The 23,249-nt window shown below is 36.8% G+C and overlaps 2 protein-coding genes across 2 annotated transcripts; one reads left to right on the forward strand and one right to left on the reverse strand.

Moving 5' to 3' along the window:
- The first annotated feature begins 3,328 nt into the window (after positions 1-3,328).
- On the forward strand, positions 3,329-14,261 carry LOC144434551 (general transcription factor 3C polypeptide 4-like). The gene is made up of 17 exons (XM_078123018.1): positions 3,329-3,451; positions 4,197-4,338; positions 4,983-5,100; positions 5,283-5,358; positions 5,962-6,332; positions 6,673-6,818; positions 7,210-7,352; positions 8,120-8,255; positions 8,797-8,880; positions 9,540-9,651; positions 10,247-10,341; positions 10,977-11,245; positions 11,522-11,633; positions 11,952-12,098; positions 12,615-12,668; positions 13,781-13,876; positions 14,129-14,261. Exons 1-17 carry the CDS (start codon positions 3,329-3,331, stop codon positions 14,191-14,193), a joined length of 2,289 nt encoding a protein of 762 aa, XP_077979144.1. The 3' UTR covers positions 14,194-14,261.
- Positions 14,262-15,171: 910 nt separating this feature from the next.
- On the reverse strand, positions 15,172-21,372 carry LOC144434300 (carbonyl reductase [NADPH] 3-like). The gene is made up of 6 exons (XM_078122752.1): positions 21,255-21,372; positions 18,322-18,582; positions 17,309-17,421; positions 16,416-16,541; positions 15,979-16,120; positions 15,172-15,336 (listed from the first exon to the last, which is right to left on the reverse strand). Exons 1-6 carry the CDS (start codon positions 21,327-21,329, stop codon positions 15,172-15,174), a joined length of 882 nt encoding a protein of 293 aa, XP_077978878.1. The 5' UTR covers positions 21,330-21,372.
- Positions 21,373-23,249: the final 1,877 nt, after the last annotated feature.

Below are 23,249 nucleotides of genomic sequence, written 5' to 3' on the forward strand. Positions count from 1 at the left end.
TCTGTACATAAGATATATCACCATGGTAATACATGCATGTAGATGATCTGTACATAAAGATATATCACCATGGTAATACATATATGTAGATGATCTTTAACATAAGATCTATCACTATGGTAATACATAGATGATCTGTAAAACAAGGTATATGCCTACAACACATAATCAGGTCAATAGACATGCACAGATAGTACAGCAATTGTGTCTGCAATCCACTCTAAGATCTATGCTACAATATATAATCACACCGTGATCAACAGTACTGCAACTGTCTACAATATACACCTTTGATCGGTATTCAAATACATTTGCACCAGTGTTGCAACTGTGTCTACAATGAATCCTGACAGTGTTGCAACTGTATGCTGTAACATGCCTACCACCCACTGCATGATCAAGGAAGTGAGTAGTACATGTAGTCTTCAACAATTAGCCCTATGCCCTATGGCATATGCTTGCCTAATATTGAGACAAGCATCACTTTCATTGACTTAGAGAAAACAAGATACAAAACGTAGGTGTAATCATAGACAGTGCCCTCCATTGTCTATGGTGTAATGTAAAGACTTGACAGTAACCTATAATGCTAATACAAGCCTTTGATTGCATTGTTCCTATACTATACCCTTGATGATAAATCAATCAGTGTTGAACAATAGTATAGAACTTTTATGAAAGCCAATGGTATGCCACTTTTGTTCACTACCAACCATGTGTAAAAACATTATGTAATACTAACAAGTTACACCCAACTATTGCATTGTGTAGAACAGGCATGACAAGTTTGTTTAATTTAGAGTTTTCTTCTGCATGGATAATATCTGAGTCATTTTCTTAGGAACTCCATGTGACAATACTCAATCAACGGTGTCCAAGTTGCCTCATTTATAATATGGACTTTTTTTTCTTTGTTTTGGGTCATTTCAGAACAAAAAGTCATGTAAAATAGTATGTAAATACAATGATTTAAGGTGTCTACCTGATAGAATATCAAATTTCACAGAGATATGAATATCTTAAAAAGTAACATACAATCTACAAAGAGTAAAAACTAGGAATAGAGGCAATATCTAAACCTAACAAAGATGTCATTTTTAGTTGACCATCTTAGCTATCTAAGTTTACTATGCCAGGCTATCGTTTTTTTCATTATGTTCTTCACTTTCAAGGAACAACTTTGAGTTTTAGTTTTGAGTTGTTCAGTGATTTCGGGACAAGGTTTCTTCAACTTTTGCATTACAGAGCTATACCTATGATACTCCTAACCACTTTTTTAACAACCAACTTCTACTGCTGCACAGTATACTTCATCATGCATACCAAGAATAATAGGTTAGCGTTATCAGTTACTATCGGAGTATACAACATCTCCAACATCGCTGCTTCACCACCTATTATCTAACTTTGTCATTACCACTCACTACATTACCATTAACTAGATTTGAACAAAGATATTTTTCCTTGGAATGAAATTTATCCTGTTTTAAGATTCATGTACATTGTTTGAACACAAGCTTAGAGACTTCCATTGTAATGCTAAACTGGTGTAACAATGCCACAGATTGAGGGTCATGGAATGAAACTAGTACATCTAATCTGGAAATGACCCACAATGGCACTTTGCGATGTGAATATTCCTAGACAAAATGGCAATGACAGACTTTAATACTACTTGAACCTTTGAATATTGCCATTTTTATAGTCATGATAAAACCAAAAGTCTAGATATATAAGCATTCACTTTAATAACCTATAGCTGATAACTTTCATGTTCTTTCAAATTACATTGTAAATAGAAAATTTGTAAAGCCCCTCTAAGTACCAGTACAAGTGAGTGAACTGTAAGTCATAATCAATTGTGAAAATCACAGGTACGACAAGGATGGCGAATTTGTATAACACTACATAGTACTATTTCAGTACATCTTTACAATAGAGGTGGGGTGGGCAAAGCTACAATGTGGTACTTTGTTAGAGGGTTAAGCCCACAGGAATAGAGAAAATTGCCTAACAGATAATACTATTGTGAATAATAAGTATAGTATTGAAAGCTGACTGGCCATACTTTCAGTCATCTGAAAATGTACCTTTTGTTTATCTGCGTTGTTTTTGTTTAATCCTATTGTTCAAATCATGTTCTACACAAAGAACATAATAAATAGTATAGAGTTAGAAGAAAGAAAACTGCACTGACATTCTTTCAAAAGAAAACGAAGGAGATCAATAACTTTAAGTCGCTTATCCTGGGTGGGGTTCACGACTGTTTAAATTCCACTATAAAGTTTACAATTTATAGAAACCGTAACAGTGTGTTATTTAACGTAACATGTAGTTTTTGACGAATAAATTGATAATTGAAAGTTTCATGTTTTACGCTTTATAATTGAGAATTATCCGAAATGGTACCTCAACACTATAGCCTTTACACACCCGGTTACCCACGTTCGGTAATTTATGAAATGCATAACATTTTGTCACTCACACCTTTGAAGTTTTCCACTTGAGCGCTGATGTGTAATGAAAGTTTCTCGTACTATCGTGTGTGTGGTGGCTAACAGTAAAATTACATATTGTGTGTCGTGAATTACAATCAAGGAACATGAAAGTTGATTTTCGAAAGAGAGAATTCGTGCACTAATCCACATTTTAACACCTAATTTTTTTTTGGTTTATGGGCTAGCAAAATTCACATTTTTTGCTTCGTGTGTCATTACCAGTGTAAGCAAAGTAGCAGACCCGTACCACTAGTACAGTACTCAGTAGTAGCTTGTGTCAACCGAACTTACACGAGTTTCTTGCCACTTTCAAAAAGTAAATGAAGTAACGTTAGTTCTTTAACCAAAATGTTGACTTACCTGAAATCAGGGTCATACAAATGATGCCAATCCACAAATAAGCAACAGTTTTGGCCATTATCTCCAAACTGATGTAAATAACTATAATATTCACAGATGGTAGACTTGTAATCTCAACATATCAGTAGGAGAAACTTGGACACTACATTCCAGGCCCAACCTGAGGAAGTTACTCGTAACGAAAAAAGCGGGTGTGTTGGTGAGTGGGAGGAGCTTACAATTGGGCAGGGCAGGGTCAAGTGTCAAAGGGACAACTCCATTCCTTCTATTCTCTAATTGTAAATAGTGTCAAAATAATAATTCGTAAAGATCCAGAACAAATCAAATATCTGTATTAAGTTTTAATTGTTCCATACACGCCATTTCACTAAAATAGAACCTGAAATAATTCACTGGACATCGACTTGAAACCCGAGGGACGCAGTGTTACCTATAATATAATGGTATATACTGGTGGCGGGATATTCAAGATGGCTGCCCCCACAGTATCGAATGCCGTCCAACTGTCTCATGCAATTTGTGGTTCAGAAGTGCTTTGTTGGTCACCAGAACACAAAATAGCTGTGGCTACAGATAGATGCGTGTACATAATGGTAGGGAAATTTCATATATTTTTCTTCCAAAATGTCAACATACCTGACAGTGAGGCAAAAATAGTTCTGGTGTAGTGACGAGCATTACGACGAGTGTGCCTATGCATTTATACTGCTTGCATAATAATAAGTCGTCCCTTGTTTCTCCGAACGCGTGCACCGTCTGCAAGCTGGACTATAGTAGTGTGTCATATGTGTTGGTGACACTAGCCTGGAAGATGCAGGCGTTGCTTCCGATATGCCAGAGTTAAGTTATGATGTAGAGATATGTCAGAGTTAAGTTATGATGTAGAGATGTATGTCAGAGTAAGTTATGATGTAGTCTATTGTAGAGATATGTCAGAGTAAATTATGATGTAGAGATATGTCAGAGTTAGTTCAGTTATGCTGTAGACGTCTGTCTGTGGGTGACTTGCACATCAAGTTAAAAAAAAACCACAGTGATTGTGAAGATTTACAGTTATTTTGATATTTTGGTTGCGGTGTTGCTTTCAGTCTCTAGTTAGAAAATGTTCAGAAAAGAAATGTACAATATGCCCAGCAACAAGACCACAGCCATAGCAACATCCAAATAATGGTGTATGTTACAAAGGTAGCCATGCAATGTAGCCTTTGCCTTATATTGTTTTATTATACCATTGATTGGTGGCACAGATCTAGTGATGTATGACGATGTAAATGTTACTGTGCAGTTATTGTTGATAACTCTTTCTGTTTTGAAAAAAAAAAACACTTCACATTTTAGGACCTGCAGTGTTCTCCCCAAGATACAAGCAAGTCATTTACATTTGCTAAATCAGTGATTGCGTCCCCAAAAAGCAGACTGGACTTTGATATTGATATCTCTGAAGATAAAGTGTTGAAGCAGATTGATTTCCAACCATGTGGTAAGAAACATTGAATTGTTTCCATGGTTTCATACCTGCACTGCTGTTAACAGTACTCAACTATAAACACATGATAGCCGTACAAATATGCTATGTATTTTTTGCCATGTTATAAACTTCTACTCTTTCATGTGGTCCCTTAGTGTTGCACACATATAGTATTTATTAGCTCCCTCAACAGAGCCCAGAGGGGGCTATATAACAATGACCCATGTCTCCTGTCTGTCCATGAACACAGAAGACTTGTTATTTTTAAAAAGAAAGATGCAGATTGAATATAATTGATTGTAAACCACAGTCTGAAATCTGTCACATGTACAAAGACTTAGGTGCACCAACAATGTTCATGTGTTACATTGTAATGTGCAAAGATACATTTACTTGCAAGTGAGTAAGTTTCTCTATAACCATTACTTGAACTGCTGTAGTGTCACCCTAGTAGTAGTAAACTGTATTAAAAAACAGGATTACCAAGAAACAAAAAACAACAACTGATTTCCACCTGGGCTGTGTTATCACTTACGTGGAAGACGGGCAAAGATAGTTTTATGTTGAAACAGGAAAACAGATTATAATGATTAAAAATGGTCCTCCTTCAGATGTTCCATAAGCTTACTATTCTTGGATAACTTATTGTGTTTCAGAAGCCTTAACTAATCTGATGACAGACCCTACCTTGACACCAGACATTAGAAGTGATGAAGTCTCCACGGGGATGAAAATGGTGAAATGGTCACCGTTAGAGTGTGATCATCTTGGCAGGTACATACTAGTACTTAGTTCACTGTAAACTTTGTAGTGTTAACATCTAGACAGACACAGACTTATAATAATTCACTGCAAACTTTGTAGTGTTAACACCTTGGCAGGTACAGACTATATTCACTGTAATGTCTGTAAATTCTGTTGTGTTTACTCCCAGACTTGGTTCTTGTATTTTTCAGAAGTGTCATAAGTTACCTCACTTTGGACCACCATTTAATGATTTACAAACATGGTAGAGGTCTACAATGGGATGAGGTAAGGACATGTTCATTTACATACTATGTACATCTGTGTATACCATCACAATGGTAAACCATAGAAGTTGGAATTCTGTGGGTAAACATACTACGTACCTGTATATACATATACAACTATCACAATGGTATACATACTGCACCCCTCTATGTACTACTATCACAATGGTATACATATTACACTTGCATTTATACCACAATTGGTGTTACTTTGCTGGTTATTTAAATGTTTTGAGTCACCTGAGGAAGTGTAAAATAAGAGTGACCCTATTTTTTTCTGTTTCTCATTCCCCAGCCAACTCAAATTTTCAGCTCCGACATCAAAATAGAACAATATTTTTATTTGCACCTGCCCTTAATATTTTGTTGAAAAGCGCCCTCTCTGGCAATAATAAGCATGTGTCTGGACTGTCAATGTCATCTAGTCATGGTCGCGATGACGACACTTGTTCACGAACAGAGCATTTTTTTTCCTGACAGAAGTTTTTCATATTAATGGTATAAATTAATGTGACACACAGTAGAATCATTTGACACCTGGGTGTTACAGGTTTTTACAGGTTTGCCTTACTGCAACCCCCTCCTCCATTCATTATCATTGCAGGTTGCTGATCTATCTAAGTTATTGAATCAGAAACTTAAAGATGACAATTTTGAATACCAGAACTGTATATCTCCAGTAACAGTAAATGCAATCACACCTGGTGTAAAGACCAACGAGTATATGTATGCAACTTACAAGAAAAGACTTTATATGCTAGCAACTGTTGCTATGGACTGGTCAGATGTTTACACTGAAGAAACTAATTACACTTGCACTAGATTGCAATCAGAAGAGCAAAGTGAAAGGGAGGTAGATATTGAGAAGAAGAAGAGGAAGTTGGAAAAACACACTACAAACTTTGTACTACTATTTACTCTTATGAAGAGTGGACATATAGTTGTTTGGAAATTTATAACTCCAGTTGTGTCCGAGTAAGTAAAATGATATGATAGCCAGTTAAGTTTGAATTTCTTATCCCTTCACTGCACCATGATAAGTAATATGGTAGCTAGTCAAGTTTGACTTAATCTCTCCACTTCACCATGGTAAGTTATATGATAGCTAGTGTGTGAGTAATTGTGATTTTTTCCCCAGTGACAATTGTGTTAGTAAGGGCTATGTTATCAGATGTTTTGAATCATAATGGTATAATGTTATGTATTAATTAAAGAGAAGAACATCTCGCATAATGAAAAGTAATGATACTGCTGTTTTTGATGTGAACTCTGGTATCAAACCTCTCATCATCATATTGCCTTTCTCTCTCATTAGGGGATGTGTCAGTGTTCATAGAGTTATCAAATCTGATTTTGACTCCCCATCAACAATATCTTGGTGTCGCAAAAATGACCATGGTCAACCATCACACCACAGTGGTCAATATAAGAAAGACTTCAGCCAATCATCAGATCAGAATGGTGAGTATAAGAATGACCACAGCCAATCATCAGATCAGAATAGTTAGTATACGAGTGACCACAGCCAATCATCAGATCAGATTGGTGATTATAAGGATGGCCAAGGCCAATCATCAGATCATCAGATCAGAATGGTAAGTATAAGAATAACCACAGCCAATCATCAAAGCACAGCCAAACATCACACCATAGTGGTCCATATAAGAATGTCAATCACCTGATCAGAATGGTTGGTATAAGAATGACCACAGCCAACCATCAGACCTTGTGACAATTATGTGTAAAATGGCCGGAACCTCAGGAACTGGATTATGGTATATTTATTTATATGTCATAAAATGCCAGCATGACATATTGTGTTGGTAATTTCTCATTGTCCTTAAATTGACAGGGCTACTAGCTGTTGGCGATGCTTCTGGACAAGTGTGTGTTTGGTATCTCAATGTTGATAATGAAGTCACCAGTAGAAGTTCACTAATGGTGTGCCCAGACAAGGATTTATTATTACCTGACATGATAGCCATGCAATATCAGGTTAGTCAAATAACTTAAAAATATTCAAATCAAAATAAGACATTATTACAGTACACTTATAGTGGTCTGGTGTTTTAGTTCAAATAAAGGGGACTTTGAACTCTGTTTTGACTGAAGTATATAATTAGATACCCTTCTCAAAGTAAAAAACAAAACATATTCAGCATAGTGTGAAATATTATATTTTACATTCTTAGAGTGAATACATCCATCAATATAGTATAGTGTGAAATATTATATTTTACATTCTTAGAGTGAATACATCCATCAATACAGTATAGAGTGAAATATTATATTTTACATTCTTAGAGTGAATACATCCATCAATACAGCATAGTGTGAAATATTATATTTTACATTCTTAGAGTGAATATACATCCATTTATTGAGCTTGCGTAACATCGTGAGAATATCCCTTCATAGCCAATAGTTCACTCGATCTCTACAACACCTTACCTGACACCTGGGTTTGTAACACTGTATTATTAGATATAAAACTGTTATACCATGGCATTCAATATCTATGTTCATAAACATCACAATAACTTATCAAAGAACAAAGACAGATTCCCTTCTATTTTTAATAACATAAACCATTCAAAAGATATTGAGATATTTGAAAATAAATATTGACATCACTATAAGTATCTTTCCAGACAAACAAATTGTAACGTCTTCTGTAGGTGAATAAAGCAAAATACCTAAATGTGGGAAATGAGGTTCACAAAAGGTCATTAACTTTGCTCTGTTCTGTTATTTTGTTGCAGGTGGATGAACATATCTACATCATGTCAGTGACCAAAGGTTGTTATCTGATGGCATTTATGTTGAAAATTGTTGACAATAATATTATTATACTGAACAAGTGTATACCAGCATCAGTTCACCCAATGTCTATAACAGGTAGGTAGAAGTATATACCAGCATAAGTTCACCCAATGTCTATAACAGGTAGGTAGAAGTATATACCAGCATCAGTTCACCCAATGTCTATAACAGGTAGGTAGAAGTATATACCAGCATCAGTTCACCCAATGTCTATAACAGGTAGGTAGAAGTGTATACCAGCATCAGTTCACCCAATGTCTATAACAGGTAGGTAGAAGTGTATACCAGCATCAGTTCACCCAATGTCTATAACAGGTAGGTAGAAGTGTATACCAGCATCAGTTCACCCAATGTCTATAACAGGTAGGTAGAAGTGTATACCAGCATCAGTTCACCCAATGTCTATAACAGTAGGTAGACATAGCAAGTGTATACCAATATCACTTCACTGTCATGTCAGGGATATCCTGCAAGGGTTCATGGGAAAACATGATGACATCACATTTAATACCACAATCATTTTGTCGTGACAAATACAAAGATTGTCTGTCAACCAGTGTGTATAGTTCTCTGAAAATTGATTGTAATGGAAAACATACTTTGTATTCATTTGTAGGTTTATCATTTAGACATAACTTGATACTTACAAGTAGTACAGATGGAACAGTAAACAAGACAGTGGTGGAAATAGACAACTCAAGTAAGTACATGTATATAATCTGTAACCCCATAAAATAAGTGCAGTCAATTATGACTGTAATACTCCCCACATGATAATGATTTTAACTTTTTATTGCCAAGTTTGTGACATAAAGTATTACTTAACTATCCACTAAATATAAACTTAGCACAAATGATGCTTTGATCATAAATCGATATCAACACTAGTTTGCATATCAGAAAAACTGTGGGGGGGGGGGGGAGGGGGTAATGGTACCCCTGGTAAAACAACTTTAGTAGTCAGAATAATTTATTCCCTGTGTACAATGACAGACCCCACAGTTGCTATGAATTGCCATGCATAGGTGATGTAAGAAAAATATGGTCTGAATGTGAAAGCATTGGCACTTCCCACAGACATATAGCAAGCATGCAGTGTAGCCCTGTTTCTTAGTCCCAAACCTGAATGGAAAATCTATAGAATTGTGTGGTGTATCTTTAATTGTGTATGTATTTATTAAAAACCATTGCTGGGAGCAATTCCTGCCACATATCAGTTTTTTGAAAATTAAAATATGTTTTTCATAAATTTGATATCCATTACAATTTGCAATCCAGATGAACCCTTTGAGCTAACAATATTTACATCACTGGTCATTACATTCTATATTATCCAAATCTATTTCATTATTTCCACAGCAATGTCAACAGAGACTACAGCAATGAAATTAACCCTGAATGAGAAATCACCAGTTAAATATCATACCATTACATTATCACCCAATTGTGTTTATGCTGCCATAGTTACCTGGTAAGTACATCTTATCAAGAAATTGCTTCACCAGTACAAAGGACTTTAATCAGGTATTGTATACAATGTTTGTTTCCACTAACACTTGGAACTTTAATTCTATGCACACCCAGGACTTTGTATCTCTCTGAAATCTATTGTCTTTTGGAATATCTGAGTGCCCAATAATACTAAGGAGAAGTCTGACTCCTGGTTCTGTGCCATATTTCAGTGATCAGAAAGACAAAAGATTGTACAGTTTGGCCACTTGGAGTGCTATTCTGAGCAGTATTTGGACCAGACGTTAAGGCCATCATATTTGAGTAATAAAGCCACCTATGAAGAAAATAGTAATTTCCAAGTGTTTTACAGCAAAAGTTGGTAGTATTTTCAACGCACTCAAAAAATTCTGCTAACTTTTTTTCTGAGTTTTAGTAACATTTTGTTAAGTGCTTCATGCATTGTGATTTTAGCTCACATTTTTATCTCCAATGATTTCACTCTTGTGACAAGTATTTCAAAAATGACTGCCAGGTTGGTACTAACCATATAACGTAGTCAATGACCATCCTACAACTGATTACCTGCAATGTGTTGTCTTGTCTTGTTTTATCAGTGGGACTACACCTACAGGAGAAGATTCACTTGAAGTAAACTTTGTAGAACTCAAAAACAAGGAAGATATTGTAAAAGAGATGTATTCATTTCAAGGTAAGTTTTTGTAACTTTAGGACTTCATAATATACTTTTGGTTTTGTCAATTATTTTGTTGAAGTACGGATAAGTATCTCACACAAATCTTGTCACAGTGACTTGATGTCATAAATCACTGGATATTGATCATTGAATGTCGTTGAGGTCATGGGTCATTTGATGTCAAGGCGTAGGGTTACTGTATGTCAAGGGTCACTATGCTAGAGATCACTATATCATGAGTTAGTGTTCATTGGTGATTATGTCATTGGTCACTGTGTCAAGGGTCACTGTCATAGATCACTATATCATGAGACTGTTAAGGGTGACTCATGGGTCACTATGTCATGGGTCATTGTAGTCAAGGGTCACTATGTCATGGGTCACTGTATGTCATGGGTCACTGTATGTCAAGGGTCACTATATGTCAAGGGTCACTATGTCATGGGTCACTATGTCAAGGGTCACTATGTCATGGGTCACTGTATGTCATGGGTCACTATATGTCAAGAGTCACTATGTCATGGGTCACTATGTCAAGGGTTACCATGTCATGGGTCACTGTATGTCAAGGGTCACTATGTCAAGGGTCACTATGTCATGGGTCCTTACACTTCATGTGTCCCAATATAACGATTTAAATCTCTTTCCAGGAAAGTTGACTAATTACCTGGATTCACTGGAATACATAAGACAAAAAATGACAACAGAGATGGAAATAAATAAAGAAATACAAGACTTCATACAAGATACTTTGAAGGCTGAAAAACAACCAATTTTACTTAAAATTCAATTATTCCTAATGAAAATGCAACTACACTTAATGAAGCAGATGACAGTTACCAAGACTATCAAAATGGAATTAGAGGAACCCACACAGACAAAAGATGTCTCATTGACTGAGAAGAATACAACTTCGTTGGTGAGTTATAACACAACTTCAATTTGGACATTTGACACCATTCAAATTTGCACACTATCTTTGCCATACAATACACCAGTTGGGGGAGGGGGGGGGGTCTATGTCTTCTATGAAGGCTTGTTGTTTTTTATTTTTTGTTTGTTCTTTTTGGGGTTTTTTCTTTTTCTTTTTTTTTCCAGAGGTGGTGATGGTGGTGATGGGAAGGAGAATTTGATAATTCTATTTGAGATTTACATATTTTAATATTTAATCTAATATGTTTGTGTTCACATCCAGATCCAACAAATTTCTGCCACCGAACAAAGTTTGATTATTCAACATGCCGTTAGCATTTTAGAAAAATGGAATTGTTGGAAAGTCTCACCAGCTATGGAGATAACGAATGAAGGTAGGACACTTACCATAAATGGTTTACAATATTGGCATGTATTAGTAACCATGGAGATATCAAGAGAAGGTAGGACACTTAATGGTTACAATAAAAAGTTCACACCAGAACCAGGTCTGTGTGGAAACGTTGGACACTAGATAAATTTGGTTAGAGTCTCAACATTCATTAGCATTTACTTGTATATGTATGCTGTTAACACCAGCATGTTGATGCATTCACATTTGCATATTCACAGAGAGAATGATTGTTCTAGCAATAGCAGATTGGTGAAATCAACACTGTGGAGTTCTTGAGCTAGTGTTCATTTATTCACAGAGAGAACAATTGTTCTAGCAATAGCAAGTTGGTTAAATCAGCACTGTGGTGAAGCATCGAAGGCTACTATTACATCTGTATACAATGTCCTTGGAGAAAAATTGTCTGAGGTACCATCCAGAGAATTGTGCCCTATATGTCATGGCAATATCCTTTATATGGACATGCAGGCACATATTCACCACATACACATATTACATGTATTAAAACTTACATATGTTCAGACATGCATCGTGAGCATCATGTAGACACATATTCTCCCACTCAGGCATGCATGCATGCATGCAGAGACACATGGCAGTGTCTCTGTCATGACAGAACCCTTTTCACAGACATCATACAGACCCAGGTACACACACATGCACGTATATTGTCCTAAGTACTTACATACATACATGTACTTACATACATACATGTACTTACATACATACACACACACACATGCCCACACATAAAAAGAAACACACAGTGTAGTTATTTGTGCAATATTTTGTCAGCATAGGCCTGTTGTATTTGATATCTAAAGTGACTAATATATTGTTAATGTGTCACTATTTTATGTCTGGTAAGTTGATAGATGTTTAATCCTTTCCTTACCATATATACATATCATAGTAAATGTTTTTGCTTGTTGCTGTAATTAAAGCTCCTTAACTTGGTCACTATTATCTGTATGTGATGTTAAGATGGTTTCCTGTGTCGATGGACATGCATTCGGTGAGTTTCTTTTCACTTTTTTCTAACACCTGTTATTATCAACACAATTACAAGTGTTATGATTTATGATTCAGTTTACAAAAAATGAGCAGCTTTATAGTGAACACATATTGCCTGGCCATGAGGGCTATAGCACTCGTTTATCACCCGAGGGACTGTGAGTTACCAGAATCACATGCGCCGGGGGAAATAGCATGTGATTCTGGTAACTCACAGTCACGAGGGGGTAATGAACGGGTGCTATAGCCCGAATATAGGCCAGGCAATATGTGTTTTATAATATACCTCATGCTGTGAACTCGCGGTGGCAGACGACATCGTCAGAAGCTGCCATTTTGACCTGCTGTGAACTCGCGGTGGTCACGTGACCATGTAATAGTTGATGGAACTATTCCCCTAGGGAAATAGTCATTCTATTTTCCTATCACGTGACTGATTCTAGCGAATCATGGCACAGCATTATCACTAGGTATATTATAATTTAGTATACAAATGTAATACCATATGGAAGTGAAGTTAGTAGCTCCAATGAGCACAGGCTGACAAGGCAATAAGATGACAGAACCTCATGATGCACAAGTGCAAGTGTGGCGTACTCACGGTATTTGCACGAGTGCTTGCAGTGTTCTGTATGTCCGTACTTTCATGAGCATAGTGAGTGAAAGTGCAGCAGAAAACTCAGCAAGCATGAGTGCAAATACCCCCAAGTACCCACACTGGAACTCATGTGGCATGGAGTTGTGTCATATTATACTACTGCTATTATTACATATATATATAAAAATCATAAAAATCATACAATGCCGCACATATGTAGTGAACTATTATGTCCTCATTTGCATGTGATTTGCATGGAGGTATGTTTTCGGTATTGCACTGCAGTGAAAATACCACTATTATACATATGCACTGGTGCAAGTAATCTCTGGCACATATGTAATAATATTATGAATGAGCCATGTATGTCTGTTCATCTGTCTACAATCCTATCTCTGATACCCACTACTCATTTTTACCCAAATCAGACACATAAGTCAAATACTAATAGTTTTCAAGAAGAATGTAAAGGGACAACTGCAACTGCTAAATCATTCCTCGTTGTGTTTGTTCAGGAAGGTGCTGTTTGACATTAACACTGTGCACAGATTTACCATCTAGAAGATGTCGGCATTGTGAAGCACCGGCCAATAAGTTACAACCTAGTCATGGTAAGTATAGACTACCAATCAATACATTACAACTTATGGTTGGCATTGACTACAAGCTAAAACATGACACCCTAGTTATGGTAAGTATATGATACAAGTCCAGCAAGGTAGAGACCAAGTCAATAAAACTGGGAGTTATATCCGTCATCACACATATAGACAAACTGATAAAATCCTCCTGTATAACTTATTGCATATGAAAATGTCATTATGTGCATATTAATGAGTTAATGTTGTTTTTGTTATTTTCAGAGGGAACATTCCTAGAATATCTTCTACATCAACCATGTAGTTTCTGTGATGGAGAACTGTTGTAGTTAGTCCTTGTCATTTGACAAGGAAATCAACCTTTTTATGGCTGTAATGGAATACAGCATTTCACATAAAAGATCAAATGCTGCTGCACTGAACCTATCAAAATGCTGTGCTGCAATAGATGGACTCATTATTCAACTGGCTGTCCTGCAGTAGATGGACTCTTCCAAATGCTGCACTGCAGTATATGGACTCCTCGTTGCATTATATGATTGATGTAAATAAAGTAATTTATCAATGCAATGCAATGTAGTGTATGGTTTGTGTTCATGCAGTGTGTGAGCGACATGAACGTATCCACTCATCAAAATATGCTCGTTCCCGACGATCTATTACCGACGATCTTTTTCTGTACTTACGAATTCGCCTTTTCAGGCATATAAATAACCACAGAATCACATTTAGAAGAAATAGACTTATATTTTGATATAATATAATAGCAATAACCCCCGCCGAAGGCGGGTATACACTCGAATTTGGTACAATTCGCTCCATATAGCACTCGCCATTCGGCTTGTGCTATATGTCGCAAATTGTACCAAAATCTCGTGTATACCCGCCTTCGGCGGGGGTTATTGCTTAAATAACAGACTAGCAGTGAGTTATCTATGGGTGAACTCTTATTGAAAGAGAAACATTTTTGCAGTGTATGAAGTCACCAATGATTAGTCTATAGCAAAAGGTGTATGAGAAATGCTATGCAGAATGTCCCTTGGGTACAAAATAGAAAACTGTCCTCAGACTAGACGTCATATTGGCCTACCACTCGGCTAATATGCATCTTTGGATGGTATCTATTACATACTTCAATACAGGTAGGCATATCGTGAATAGACAAAACAAAAAACTTAAAAAAAAAATACTATTCATTACTATTTAATCAACTCATTAATTCATCATGTTTGCTACAGAACAGTTATAATTTACACAGCAATGTGGCACATGACAATAATTATTTTTATGCAGACATATTTTTATTGTTACTGCCTCCAATTGATAATTGTTTTATCTCTAATAAAGTCCCCCTGAGGTTGTTTTACATTGGGTGGTAGTAATGCTAGATAGACCGGTGTCTCAGCTCCTTGATCAATTGTTTTCTTTCCTTTGTGACTTGTCATATCAGTGTCCACATAGCCTGGACAACACTGAAATATTGAAATCAACAAAATATGGACATTAAAATACATCGTATTGAACTATTTCTCATCTTAGCATTACACTTTCACCATACATCCTGGTTCCAAAACATGGACATACCTAGTAACACTTTTAATATATTGATCCGGCACTTTTTGAGGTGATGTCCATTTATTAAAACTGATGTTTTGAACCACTGTGATTGATCAAACACTTGGCAACTACATTTGTAGACATCCAAAATACCTTCTTATTGAGTACTTGAAGGTATTATTCTAGTTGGCTTATTGATTGTTTAAGTCATTCATACGTGCTCGCGCGCGCATGCACACACACACACACACACACACACACACACATACATACATACATACATACATACATACAAATACATCAAACTGACTCTTGGTCATAAGCTAATAGCAAAAATTAAAGAAACCATAAATTTAGGGAGTCATTGATTGGCCATGGCTCTGAAAACTCACTGACTACAGGGTAAAGTGACCCTTGTACAATATGTACAGCTGTATTCCTGCTGTACATAACATGTTTCATTACTATTATTTAAATTATTAAATATATAGGGTATCAGGCTTTAAAGGGTTAATGATCAAGGTAGAGAATTGCTCAAACAAAACCAACCAACTTACAGTATTGAGAACAATGTCTTCCCTGGAATCACCCTCTAGTTGTTCAAGCTGAATAGAGGCCAAGGCTATAACACCTAGCTTAGATACACCATACGCAGTATCAGCCCAGCCTGTCTTCTTGTGTATTCCAGCCTGGGCATCACTACATCAATGTCACAAAAAGGTAAAATCTGTTATCAGCAACATTTATATGAAAATATACAAAGAAACCCTAGATAGTGACATCAAAGCATGCATGAAGAGATGAATGAAGCCAACACCATCCCCATCAAAACTTGAGTTATATAGTAGAGATAACAGAATGGCCCATTTTAACTCGCATGTAAGTAGTGATACAAGTTTTACAGGGTACACCTTGTGATGTAGATTTCTGACAAAATGTTTAAAGCATAATCAACATATAAATTGGTCATTTCCCATGACTAAATGTACAGTACCTGACAAACTGTTGCATTAGAGCTAGAAGCTGTGACTCTGTCAGTTTTGATTTAAATGTATTTGCTAACTCGGAGCTCATACGTTTCAATGCAGTTGTACCAGAAGAACTGGCCACATGTACAACTCTGAATTGAGAAAAAAAAAGAAAAGATATTTTAATTGTACCTGCAAGCCATTTGGCCATCCAGTTCATGTGTGTGTTAGTCTAGTTCTAAACTGGTACAGTATTACGTATTAAAAACTTCATTACTTTACCAGTCCAGTCAAGGCAGTTACGAAAGGTGTTAAATTGTGGTGCTCCCCTGTAGTGAGCAAAGCGTGAATGATGCATGTCAGTAGTACTCCATCACAAACTGACAGGCTGTCGTCATTGGACTGCACTGATATGCAAATGTCCAACCAGGACTCCACCTCCAGTCTGTTTAAACTAAAATCATGTGGGTACGCGACGATGACGACGTCATCATGTTTATATGAACACGGTTGGGGGAGAACAGAAATATGTGCTTGAACAACTGCCTTGACTAGACTGGTAAAGTATTGAAGTTTTTAATATGTACAAATGTAATACTGTACCAGTTTAGAACTACACTGTGTGTGCGGGAGGGGGGGGGGAATGTGGTATGCCATCTTAAACATGTTCCAAAATACATTCTCAAAAAAAGCACCAACAGAATAGGTTAAATTAAGTACTGATGCATTCTCTTTTCTTATCCTTTTTAAATAGACCGCAAATATCTTTCCTATAGTGAAACATAGCATTGTCAACTATCATTAAAACAATCGCTACAAAACTAGTTGATCTTGTATCTTGTGGTTTTTGATTGTTGTTGTTTTATTTCTGTGAGACAGTAAATGATGCAATATGGGAAAGACTGACATAACTATTCACCTGCTATGTGGTCTAAGCAATGGAATCAATGTTTTACATGTATTGAGCAGTCCAAAGAAATTACATTCAATAGTGGTCTTGGCTTGTTCAGGAAAGGGTGTTTGACTGTCTATCTGTAAGAGGAATAAAACAAATCATTGAATTATCTAACAATGAATAAAACTACTCGCAAATGCAAAGGGCTCTTAAATACCTGAATGGTTGTTTCACTTACAACAAAACGACAAATATCTGACCATCAACCCTTTCACCACTAAATGTGTAACTATATAAGGCAGGCCATCAACCCTTTCACAACTACAATTATGACAAATTTATAAGGGTTTTTGTCTCGGGAGAAAATATTTGTTAAACAAATACTCAATCAATTAAACTATTCAAACATATTGTTCATATCGATGTATGTCTTTATTGATATTAAAATAATCTGGTGTTGTTAGCATAGTTGATAACATAATAGGGGAATCGTCAACTTTTTAGTACATTACGTATATTGGACTAGGTTATCTAATTATTTATAATATACTTGAATACTGTATATCAGTTCTGCCACTCACAAATAGGAAACTTGCAAACCCAGCATTTTGAATACCTGAATGTTTGTATCATGAGAAATGTGATGATAAATATGAGTCAATCAGTATTGTAAACCACTGTGTTAAATTGAATGTTTGTAAATTCGTATTATAGTAAACACAAATAATATAGTCATGGTTACCTTGACCATTGTAGATGGTTTAATCTATTCATAGTGCCACATTATAATATAACCGTGATAACTACAGATAATCCCATGGGCCTTTGTGTCTGAGCATGCTCAGTCTGGATTGCAAATTCATTATTGATGTTAAAGGAAGTGAATACTACAAGACTATACATTTCTACATGCCCCAAGTTAATCCAAATTATTTAACATGTAGACCAAGATTATATCTGAAAAATGTCAAATAGAAGATTTATATGTTTTTGTTTAACTAATGTTGACAGGGCAGTAGTCCTATAGTGATGATTACCTTGTATGCTATGGCTGCATTATTTACAAGGGTGTCCAAGCCTCCATATTTCTCTTCTAAAAAGTCTCTGCATTTCTTGATGCTTTCTTGAGATGTGATGTCTAATTGGTGAAAATGAGGATGAAAACCTTCATCTTCAAGAGCTTTCACTGCCTTTCTCCCTCTTTCTTCATTTCTGGCAGTGAGGTAGACATGGCCATCAAACTCCTTGCACAAAGCTCTTACTATGGCAAAGCCAATCCCTTTATTTCCACCAGTTACCTTTAAATATCAGAAACTTTTATCAAACTCCCACAGACGGTTTTACAGGATGAGATTGGGGCCACATGGATAAGGTGGTGTTGAGCATAACTGAACTGAGGCTCAGTAGTAATAATAATAATAATAATAATAATAATAATTTATTTACTCTACGACCCAATGGGAGTATGAGAGACAATTAAAAGTCTTAAAAAATATACACATCAAAAATACTTTCAAAAATCAACAGATATATACAGAAATGTCAGACAGAAAACATATACATTATACACAAGTGGGAAAAGTAGTGCTACAGGCATGGCAAAATATGTATGTATGTGTGTGTCTGTCTGTCTGTCAATATGTATGTACTATGTATGTCTATGTATGCAGTTATCAAATCTGAACACTTTCAAGAACAATGTTCGAAAAGGCTTTGGCCATTGAACATTAATATGGTTCTGGAGTCTGGCATGGTATAAAGTATCTGGATTAGATTAAATGTGTGTGTGTGTGTGTGTGTGTGTGAATGACTTAAACCTGCTAGATGGAAAATCACACTACCAGCGAACATGGGAAAATACTTATGTTTTAATAACATATACTGCGACTGATGAAGAAACCCTAGCAGTCGGTTTCGAAATGCCTTAACAGAAGGGTCAGAAACTACTGACCTGGGGGCATATCGCCAATGTCTTCCCTGGTTTAAAAGAAGGGTCAGAAACTACTGACCTGGGGGCATATCGACAATGTCTTCCCTGCTAATCTACCCTAATACCGGGGGCAATAACCTTGACAAACCGGTCACTTGGCTAAACTGACCTTCAAACCAATTTATTATTACCAAACAAAATAATCAAGTTTGAACCAGCTTGGAAAAATGCTTCCACTTATTAACAAACTTGATCTAACAACCCATAGTTGGTTACATGGTAAACGCAATGGCATACACATATTTAATATTGATGGTGTATGGAGTCCCCTTCCCTTTTCTACCGTTGCTGTAGACCTGTGAATTGCTTGCCTTGTAGCAGACAGCAAATTACGTGTGGTGAAGTCATCTCCTGATCTTATAGCACTAGTAGCCGCAGCTATTAAATGCGACACGGAGCGAGGTCCAGACAGCCTCCGCGACGGTGTTTGGTGATCAGCCATGTTTGCATTTCGCGCATTTGTATAATGTTATTGACAGACACACTTTCGGAAAAATAGCTTTGTCCCCAACAAGTAAATACAAATTAATTACCAAATATGGTATTTCATGATATCACAATTACCAAATATGGTATTTGCTGATATCACAATTACCAAATGAGGCATTTCATGATATCATTAAATGGGTCAATTTGATGATATCATCAAATCTACCTATTTGCTTATATCATCAATTCATTTAATGACATCAGCAAATTATTTGATGATATCGTCAAAGGCCGAATAAAAAGTAAAACGGCTTGCCATCCGGCCGTACGCACACGGTACACTGTTACATCATAGGGTCTATGGTTACACTCCAGTCTAAGTAATTTTCTAACTACACGTCAAATTGAAATCCGTACGATTTATGGACCACATAAGGTATTAAAAGACTCCAATTTTTGCACAGATAATGGATATAAGGGAGCCTTCAGTATTTACAAGGGGGAGGACCGGAGGAAATCACACATGGTCTGTTAAGTAAAACATGACCTTCCCCCCCCCCATTAATTATGCAAATTATCCATTAACACTGTAAGGTACATCAACAAACTTGATAGGACATATGTGTTTTCTTATTGTTAACATATGTACTAAATTATGTTGAATAGCCTAATTACCAAATATAGCCTAATTACCAAAAATATTTAATTGTGCAAATTATTCGTTAACGCTGTAAGGTACATCAACAAATTTTTTGGACAAATGTATGTTGTTATGTTTAACAAATATACTAAATCCTAAAAAAGAATTCCCCCCCCCCCCCACAGGCTGGAGAAACTAACCGGTCCCTTCACAGGGAGCTCAGGCTCAGTTAGTATTGTTTACAAATACAAACAAACAAGTAAACAAACAAACAAATTAACAAAAAAATAAACCGACAAATGAGTAGATACATACATGAGTAAACGACAACAAACCAACGAACAAACAAACACTACCCCCCCCCCCCCCCCGCAATGGTCACATCTGGAAATAACCCAGATATTATTGGTTATTTCCAGACGTGACCATTGCAGGGGGGGGGGTGTTAGCTTGTGTGTTTGACGAGTGGTATGTTTGGTATGGTTTTCATGGCGGAGGTTTCTTAAGTTTGTTTGTTTGTTTGTTTGTTATATGGTGGTAGTCATCTCTAAAGCTATTAAATCTGATTAAAATCCGATGTAGATGTCGGCTAATCGTTCATTGCTATTTTATTTTTACCTTCGTTATTTTGCCTGGTGGTCCATGTTTACGTTTTCGTCCTGATCGCCTCCTCTGCGATCAGGATGAAAACGTAAACATGTACCACGAAGGTCAATTCAGGCAATGAATGAGTAGCTGACATCTACATCGGATTTTAATCAGATTGGTCTAAAGCTAGCTACGGATATATTGCTTTCGGTGTCGAAAACTTAAAAGGTACACCCTCTCCTTTCAAGTTTCAAACCAAGGAGTACAGCTACCTGAATATCAAGAACTATTCTACAGCCTAATTACTGGTATGCCATACTTACCAATGCAACTCGGTCAGCCATGGTAGATGTTACATATACCAAGTGTGTATTTGAACGTGTACACAGTACAACCATAGACAATAGAGAGAGACTCTCTATTGTCTATGGTACAACAAAGTGTGTCAGCGCTGTATCTCGCCATCTCGCCTCGTCCCTTTGTAAGGCGCACAAAGTGCGCCCCGAGCGGCGAATCCGCGAAAGTCACTCGGCTCACATCTCGCGCCGCACGCGTTCCAACTCTTGGCAATCGCAACTTCCCTCTCCTGTCATTCATATAGTTCGAACCCTACAGAGTTCGAAGTAGTCTGGGAGTACCCTGTGTTTCCTGTACTAATATGTTAATGTGGGTGGTGGCAAGAACGAACTACGTACGTCCGATCATATCATCATATTATGCATCGTGATACTGTAAGAGGTACATGTATACATTGTACGTTATCTTTTCTGAATGTTTGTTGTGTACTTTCAAAACAAAAGAGACTAGAGAATGTTAATTCATGCAGTGGGGGAAACTAATGTTTTCAACTTCAATATGAATTGACATTGTGGCATATACTGTACAGAGATATAATGGAAAGTAGAGTTTTCTAAATTCATGTGTGAATTTGAATTTCACTTTTGTGGTATTAGGCTTTCTTGATAATATTTGATATTTTGCTTTAATAGTTTTGTTTTTCAGTCAAACAGACTTACCATCCAGAGGGGAAGGGGCAGCTAGCTCCTCCACTTGAAGTGTCATCTTTTCTAAAATTTGGGTTTTTTACCCAACATTTTAAATGGCCCATATAATAAGACTAAGAAACTTTCAGTAATTACAGGGGGGAAATCAGGCCTGTCTGTTGCGTAAAATGTTACCCTCCCCCGATTCCGTCGCGGGGAGTGGGTAAATCATGGGGTGAGCAGTGGGCTGGCGGGCAAATTGAAACCCAGTAGGAGGTAGGGAGGGCAGATGACCTTCACCGCCAGGGGGAGGGCACATAAGAACTGCTAAACACCTTCCCAACAATTTTTAATTTTATTTTTATGGAGGGGGCGATTCTAGTAAAACATCCTTTTTATGTCTGAAGCAACATATAATTACTGAAAACCACAAATCCGCCCGTTGGCTGCACCTGAAGTTCCTTGCAGGCCTCTTGCATGAGAGCGGTATTTCCGACTGAGACCAATAAACGGACGTGTTCCTGCCGGTTCGAATAAAGGTTCACCGTCTCTGTCAAGTGATTTACTTCCACCTAGCTGAACTGTCAGTGTCAGTGTCATCGTCACTGTCACTAGTACTGTCACTGTCACTGTCACTGTCACTGTCACTCACAATTACTCAGTTTACTCCAATGACGTTACTGTCTCTTACTATCACTAGTGTCAATGGCACTATCTGTGTTTTCACCATTTTTTGCAAGTATTTTCTCATTTTGGGGTTTTCTTTTATGGTATGTTGTGTTCATCAAGGTGTTTGTCAAGGTGTTGTCTTGAATTAATCTGTGGTCAGTCTGAGTGAGGATTTGGAGTTATTTGAGGCATGAGATATGACATTCGCTGACAAGTGGTATATTGTGGTATCGAGACAAGGGTTCGGGTTGACGCGGTGTCATCAGATAACGAACCACTATGTCTATTTGCTCGATTGACTCTGGTGATGTCAGATAATTATTCTTTAGTACCTGACTTTAGTGCTTACAGCAGCTGTATTATGCGGGTGACACTATAACACGAACACGTACGAATCACAAGTGAAATGACGGAAAACGATTGACAGCACTTACACCTTGATCTAACAACCCATAGTTCGTTATCTGGTACTACGAAATACCATACACTTGATATAATATTGACGGTGTTCGGAGTCCCCCTCCCCATTATCACCTGACTCACTCTATGAAAAAGGTGGAAGGACATCCTTTACATATATAATTAGAGTGTTGAATTATACCCTCTCCTCAACTAAAAAAATGGAATGACTGCCGCTAGTTTATAACACATATAGGTGGAATGACA

Source organism: Glandiceps talaboti, chromosome 4 (genome assembly GCF_964340395.1).
Source record: "Glandiceps talaboti chromosome 4, keGlaTala1.1, whole genome shotgun sequence".
Taxonomy (NCBI): Eukaryota; Metazoa; Hemichordata; class Enteropneusta; family Spengelidae; genus Glandiceps; species Glandiceps talaboti.

Coding starts and splice junctions, on each gene's coding strand:
- LOC144434551 (XM_078123018.1), top strand. CDS start 3,329: ATGGCTGCCCCCACAGTATCGAATGCCGTCCAACTGTCTCATGCAATT. Junction 4,339..4,982: donor GATTGATTTCCAACCATGTG/GTAAGAAACATT, acceptor ATTGTGTTTCAG/AAGCCTTAACTAATCTGATG. Junction 11,246..11,521: donor AGAAGAATACAACTTCGTTG/GTGAGTTATAAC, acceptor GTTCACATCCAG/ATCCAACAAATTTCTGCCAC.
- LOC144434300 (XM_078122752.1), bottom strand. CDS start 21,329: ATGGTTGTACTGTGTACACGTTCAAATACACACTTGGTATATGTAACA. Junction 17,422..18,321: donor ATGCAGCCATAGCATACAAG/GTAATCATCACT, acceptor TTCCTCTTACAG/ATAGACAGTCAAACACCCTT. Junction 16,542..17,308: donor TTGCTTAGACCACATAGCAG/GTGAATAGTTAT, acceptor TTCTCAATTCAG/AGTTGTACATGTGGCCAGTT.